This window comes from Dictyostelium discoideum, assembly GCF_000004695.1.
Source record: "Dictyostelium discoideum AX4 chromosome 3 chromosome, whole genome shotgun sequence".
In the NCBI taxonomy this organism is placed as follows: domain Eukaryota; phylum Evosea; class Eumycetozoa; order Dictyosteliales; family Dictyosteliaceae; genus Dictyostelium; species Dictyostelium discoideum.
In genome coordinates, this window is record NC_007089.4 from 6,239,931 (window position 1) to 6,247,430 (window position 7,500).

Sequence of the window (7,500 nt, forward strand, 5' to 3'; positions counted from 1 at the left end):
ATTATTATTGATTGATTAGGTTTATTTAGTAAATCAATAAAATATGATATACCAGTACCAATCTCAAGATCAGATTTATTAACAAGATATATATCAAATTCAATTGATAGTTTAAAGCCACACTTTTTAAAAGATACCATTGAGAAAATATCATTAACAATTTTAAATAAATATGATAAACCAATTGAAAAATTCATTTTTGAAATTTCATCTTTAAATAATACTACTAATAATAAAAATAAAAATAATAATAATAATAATAATAATAGTGATGATGATGAAACTTTTAATTATTATATAAATATTCAAAAACAAAATTATACATCAAATAATAATAATAATAATAATAATAATATTAATAATAACAATAATAAACCAAATTTATTACAATTAGAAGCAAGTTTTAAAGCTTATATTATAAAGATATTAATGACAACTGATTCTTTTTATAGTGAACAAAATTTTTATAAAACTCAACAATCTTCATCTTCATCTTCATCTTTAAAAACTAGTGGTGGTGGTGACGGTAATGGATTTATTAGTAATAGTGATGGAGTAATTCATTTTAATGAAATAGATAATGAAACATATCAACAAATAAAATCAAATCAAAAAAATAAAAAAGAAGATAATGATGATAATAATAATGGTGACAAAGATTTAAAATTTACAATTCATGTTCACACAAAACCAACAACTAGTAATATTGGTTTAAATACTAATTTATCAAATGTTATACTTAATATAAATCCACTTGAATCACCAAGAAGAACAAATACAACAATTAATCAAATTACACCAGTTTGGATATCAACAACTGAAAAAGATTCTGAAATTGAAAATTCATACATAATACCATTAAATTCAAATATAACTGATGGAAAAACTACTATTAGAACTTTTACTGAACAATCAATAACAAAATAAAAAATAAAAATTGAAAGATATTTTTTTTATTTATTTTTTTTTTTTTTTAATAAAAATGTATTTAAACTTTTATTTATTTATTTATTTTTTTTTTATTTTATTTTTCTTACTTTGAATATACAATTAGTCATGATAAAAATAGATTTTTTTTTTTTTTTTTTTTTTTTTTTTTTTTTTTTTTTTCTTTTTTTTTTTCTTTTTTTTTTTTTTTAGATTTATACAAAGTTGAAAGAGTTATTAATGAGAAGCCATGAATTAATAGGAACCAGGAGAGAAAGAGAGAAAAGAGACAGAGAGAAGGTGGAAAGATTAATTTAATAGGCACCAATTGTATCCTTTTGTGGTTGTTGTGAAAGAGAGGCAATTTTATAGAAAAGAGCTGATAAGACAGGTGAATCGTTGATTACTTCAAAGAGTTGACCTACTTCAGCTTTTAAGATCAAATTTTCATTTTCTAAACTAGAGAGGGTTTTATTGATATCGATAGAGTTTGAGGACAATTCTTCTACTCTATGCTCGAGGTCAGTTAAACGTTCTCTTTTTCTTTGTCTGGACAAATGAGCAGATTCTCTATTTTTGATTAACCTTTTTTGTCTTTTTAATTCCTTTTTTTCGACTTGTGATAATTCTTTGACCATATTTGCTTGTTTAACATAGTTATTCATATCGGTTGTAGTGAATGTATTTAATTCTTCTTTGTTTAAACCAAAAGTAGTAGAGAGTGTTGGGGATTCAAATTTTTCAAACGTAGAGTTAGAATTTCTAATAGTTGATTCTTTTTTCATTGGTGTATTACTTTTATTATTGTTATTATTAATATTATTATTGTTACTATTATTATTGTTACTATTATTATTATTATTATTATTATTATTATTATTATTATTATTATTATTATTATTGGTAGTATTATTAATAATATTATATGGAAGCGAAAGAAGTGGATCTAAAACAGAAGTATCTACTCTTAATTCTTCAATTTTATTTGAATCTAAAACAAAAGTATTTTGATTGATTACACCAAATTCGGTATTATAGGTATTTGTTGAAGTTGATTGTGGTTTAATTGGTGTAATTTCAAATGGTTGAAAGGATTTATGTTCGTTTGATATTTCATTAATTGTTTTTATAATATCAAGTTGTTTATTGGAACTATTTAATACAGATTTATTTAATTGTTGATTTATATTGTTATTATTGTTATTATTATTTTCCAAAAATAATGTATCATTACTATTTGTTAGAAAACCAGAAGAACTTGTATTTAATAAATTAAAGCGAGGTAATTGAATACCTTTTGAAGTTGTATTTAAAATATTATCTAATGCACTATTAATAGAATTTATATTATTACTACTATTTATTATATTTTGTTGTTGTTGTTGTTGTTGTTGTGGTTGTTGTTCGACTGGTAAATTCCAAACTGATAACATTTCATTTAAAGTTTTATTAAATGAATCAATTTCAGTCATTCCAAGACCTAATCCCTTAAAAATATCAGATGATACCTTCCTTTTATTATTACTATTTTAAATATATATTACTATTACTATTTTTAATAATTTTTATTTTTCTCCTCCTTTTTGAATGAAAAAAAAAAAAAATTAATCTATAAAATATTTATAAAATAATAATAACAATATGATTGAATTGCTTTTGAAAGTGGTTATTGTGTTTTAGTGATTAAATTTAATTTATTTATATATTAATTGATATTTTAATATATAAATAATATATTTAAGTGGTGAATAAAAAATAAAAAAAAAAAGTGGTGGAAAAAAAAAATTTTATGCGAGAAAAAAAAAAATTGAAAAAAAAATAAAAAAAAAATTAAAAAAAATTAAAAAAAATTAAATAAAAAAAAAAAAAAAAAAAAAAAAAAAAATTTAATAAAAACGTCAAAATAAAAAAAAAAAGAAAAAAAAAATAAAAAAAAATAAAAAAAAAAATAAAAAATAATCCAAAAGTGATCAAATGAAAATAAAAATAAATTTACAAACATAAAAAAAAAATAAAAAAATAAAAAAATAAATCTAAATATATATTTATTTTAATCTTTTTTTTTTATTTATTTCTTAATTTAATAGTTATTAAAAAAAAAAATAAATAAAAATAAAAATAAAAAAATAAGATATTTTTTTTTTTTTTTTTTTCATTTTTCCAATTATTTTTTGGAACTTTAAATTTGAAAATAAAACCATTGCTTTGGGAAAAGAAAAAAAAAAAAATAAGTTTTATTTTTTTTAATTTTATTTTTATTTATTTAATGCACTTCCTGCAAATATTGAAAAAAAAAAAAAAAAAAAAAAAAAAAAAAAAAAAAAAAAAAAAAAAAAAAAAAAAAAATCTTTTAATTTGTTTTATTTATTTATTTATTAAATTTTATTTTATTTATTTATTTTTATTTTTATTTTTTTATTTTTTTTTTATTTTTTTTTTTCTTAAATCTAAATTTAAATAATTTATTCTGCCTCAGAAGAAATTTTTTGAGCTTGTTTATCATCAAAAGTATGTGAAGACATTAAGAAAGCTTTAATTGTTGGATTTGATCTAATGGCAGAGTAAACCACTTGTTGATGTTGTTGAATTTGAAAGATTACTTCAGCAATCTTTCTTTGTTTATAGAAATTGATCAAACCACCAATGATTGAAGGATTACCTTCTTCAATAAAGGTGAGATCCTTTAGATAGGTGCCAAGAAAAGGTACACAAGGTGGTTGAATAGTTGTCATTAGATGACGTAATGATATATAGTTTTTCATTGGAGTTACAATCTTATCTAAATATTCGAATGCTATCATTGACTCTTTTGGTAATTTACTCCAAGATTTCTTTAAACGTTGAATGGAAGCACTATTTAAACCATAGATAATTGATGCAGTACCTGATAGATTATTCAATTCGAAACAACAATAAGCTACACTAATAAAGTAACCCAATGTTGCAGATCTTTGTTTTGAATTTTTAGATTTTAAAATCTCTGTAACAACCACTTGACTGGTTCTATTGAAATGATCTGTTGAAATTTGAATATTTGGTGATTTATTCTTTGCCCATCTTTGACCTAAAAATTCTCTCTTATCAATCATTGCAAAATAATGATGATCCATTATTGTTAATGTTTGTGCAACTTCAATTGGTTGACTATCTAATAAATTAAAATTAATTGGTATTGGTGGTTGAACTACTAATTTAATTGTACTATTTGTTAAATTATTATTATTATTATTATTATTATTATTATTATTATTATTATTATTATTATTATTATTATTATTATTATTATTATTGTTATTGTTATTGTTATTATTAATATCGTTTATATTGTCATTTGGAGTTGTAGTAGTAGTAGTTGTATTATTATTATTATTATTATTATTATTATTTTCTAAATTATTATTTTGATTATTATTTTGAATTTGTAGTGGTGGTGGAGTTGTAATTTCATTTTGAGTTAATTTTTGATTATCAATTAAATTGATTGAAGATTCTAAACGTTTACGATGAGAGAAATATTGTAATTTAATTTGAGAAACTGATTGATGATCTTCACTATATATAAATTGTTCCAATTTTTCAGAGAGTAATTGTGGGTTGTGATTTGGATCTTGAGTGAAATCAGAGAGTTTATCTTTTTCAAAGTCATAGAAATGATGAACTACCCAAGAGGTGATGACATTTACAACTCTACCATTTTTAAGATGTTTTTGACGTTGGAAAGTTTCAACTAACAAATCGAATAGATTACAGGGAGTTGTGAAAGCACGAAAAGTTAATAAGAAAACATCACGGAAATTTGGATCTGAAATATTGTGATGGGTTAATTTATCTACCAATTGTGGTAATGAACCACCCATAATTTGAGGATTACCATATTCATTGGAGGAACAATGTAAAATTTCAACTGCATTTACAAATTGGAAATTTTGATTCATTCTTTCCAAGAGTACTTGGAATTTGGTGGCTGCGAAATTAATTAAATCAATATCACGTGGATTGATATTACCACTATCGTCACTACCCAATTCTCTTAGTAATATATAAATTCTTGGTATATTTTGTAATGGTGATAATAGTAAACTTTTTAAATCAATTTCTTTGACAAATTCTTGATCTAATTTAACACCAAATGATTTACTCTTCTTTTCACAATCTTTGATGATATTTGAGAGACGTTCATTACGACGTCTAATATTGAATAGTGTCATACATGATGTGTTGTAGCTATCACTATAGGGTATATAGATACGATAGGCTGCCATTAATGCTTCATCCAAGAATATATCACCCAACACCTTTGATACAGGATCCCAATTATCCATACGTTGATCGAGATAGCTTAGGAATTTCTCTGTCAATTTTGATAATGCTTCAATATCTGAAAAGATCTCTTTAATTTCATCTTCTGTAACGGTTGAATTCTCCTCTTGAAATGATTGTGATTGTGAATGATGTAACATATGATTAATACCAAATAAACCTCTAATAGTTGCAATACTTGCTGAACGTGATTTTAATGTGCCACCACTACCTAGTAATGATGGTGATGATATTGAATTACTAGTTGTTATTGAATTATTACCATTATTACCATTACCATGATAATGACCATTACTGTGATGACCATTACTATCACCATTATGGTGGTTATCTTTATCTTTACCATTTTTAATAGTATTATTTGCATTATCAGGTAAACCACCACTTAAACCTTTAAGAGATGGTGGTAAAGTTGAAGCACTACCATTATTCATCATTGATAGAACGACTGGATCATAAGGTGATGCCATTGACATCATTGATTTATAGTAGATATTATTTAAGATATTTAATTGACGTAGATAATTTCTTTGCATTCTAACCAATTGTAATGCTAATTTTGTCTTTGGAGTATTTTCAACCAATGCCACTGAATGAAATTCACCAGCTGCTATTGATACAACAAATTCATCACTATTCAAACCATCAGGATCGAATGAGAGTTGTTTAACAATACCAGGTTCATTCTCAGCATCAGTTCTACCCAATTGTCCAGTTTTATTTCTACCAATGGTTACAACTTCTCCACTATCAGTTAAACAAACTAAATGAAAATTACCCATAACAATATTTCTAACACTATGATTCTCTAATGCATTACGTAATGGTATTGGTATACCTGGTATTTCCCACATAAATACTTCACCCATTTGAGTTAGCACTGCAATACAGCGTTGACCACATGCTAATTGTTTAATTTTACCACCACCACCAAAGAAACCACCAACACCACCACCATTTGGTGATTTAATCTCTCTATCTAAATAACTATGAATTGGTAATGGTGATGGGATGGCTTGGATTTTACCAGTTTCATCACTTTGACCCCACACATACATTTTACCAGATTCAGTATAACATGCACTATGAGTACTTGAACAAGCGATAGTTGATACAACTTCATTCTTTAATCTAATGACACGAGTTGGTGTACGTCTATCAATTGTATCACCTAATCCTAATTCACCATGTTCATTAATACCCCACATATAAAGTTCACCCCATTCAGTTAAAGCAGCTGTATTCTTTACACCAGTTGCAATATATTTTACACATTTAATTTCAACCATTTTTGGAGTACATGTTGTTTGTAAGGAAGATGAAGAGGGTGAAGAAGATGAAGCAGATGGTTGTAATGATGACATACTTTGTTGTTGTTGTAATTGTTGTTGTTGTTGTTGTTGAGTATCAACCAAATAACCTAATTGACCATTTGAATTTGAACCCCATGTCCAAACATTACCACCTTCTGTCAATAATACAATATGATAGTTACCCAATGCAACTTGTTTAATAGTATTCAATGGAGAATTCTCTAAAAAGTGAGTTGAAATTCTAATTGGTGTAAAATGAATATTTGGATCTTCATCTAAATCATCATTTGTTGGTAATGGTGGTTGATTCATTATACCTTTAAGATTTTGTTGTGGTTGTTGTGGTTGTTGTTGTTGTTCATCAAGTTCTTTAATTAATCTTATATTATTTGTTATATTTTCCGCATCTTTTTTATTAATTCTTAAACTTGTTTCACTTTCATTATCATCAATTAATGATGATTCCTTATCTTCATTTTGTCGTATAGTGCTATCGTCATCATCATCATCTTCATCTTCTTCATTTTCATTTTCATTATCCTTCATTTCATCTTTACTTTTCTCATTTGATTCATAATGTTTAAATTCCATTTCAGCTTTTGATGTTAATAATTTATTTAATAATGGACTTTCTGGTCTTTGTATTAATTCTCTTGTTGATCTATGATGAGGTATACCTTTATCTAGTTTAATTGGTGGTTTCTTTTTATCTCTTGGTGTTTCAATATTTGTTGGTGGTAATGATGATGATAAAGAAGAAGTTGAAGTTGAAGAAGATGAAGTTGAATCATTGGTTGTATTTGATGCTCCATCTTTAATAATGACTGATTCCGGTTTACTATTTACAATTTTTTCGCCATTATTATTTTTATTATTATTATTTTTTTCATTAACCATTCCATTTGTTGTTGTAGTTGTTGCACTGGTACTGCTAGTGGTA

At 24.5% G+C, this 7,500-nt stretch overlaps 3 protein-coding genes across 3 annotated transcripts in view; 1 reads left to right on the plus strand and 2 right to left on the minus strand.

Moving 5' to 3' along the window:
* The window catches only part of DDB_G0282747 (mitotic spindle assembly checkpoint protein MAD2B), a gene marked incomplete at both ends in the record, with an annotated part of 1,306 nt that extends 379 nt beyond the window's left edge, over positions 1-927 (plus strand). Inside the window, one exon of the mRNA XM_635147.1 lies at positions 20-927. Coding sequence (XP_640239.1) covers positions 20-927 — 908 coding nt within the window. The remainder of the gene's footprint in view (positions 1-19) is intronic.
* A 314-nt stretch (positions 928-1,241) lies between these two features.
* Positions 1,242-2,360, minus strand: bzpG (hypothetical protein; the record flags this gene model as incomplete). Its single annotated transcript, XM_635148.1, has 1 exon — positions 1,242-2,360. One exon carries the CDS (start codon positions 2,358-2,360, stop codon positions 1,242-1,244), a length of 1,119 nt encoding a protein of 372 aa, XP_640240.1.
* Positions 2,361-3,389: 1,029 nt separating this feature from the next.
* Positions 3,390-7,500, minus strand: part of gefC (regulator of chromosome condensation domain-containing protein) — a gene marked incomplete at both ends in the record, with an annotated part of 4,486 nt that continues 375 nt past the window's right edge. The window contains one exon of the mRNA XM_635149.1: positions 3,390-7,500. This exon is cut by the window's right edge and continues 100 nt beyond it. Coding sequence (XP_640241.1) covers positions 3,390-7,500 — 4,111 coding nt within the window.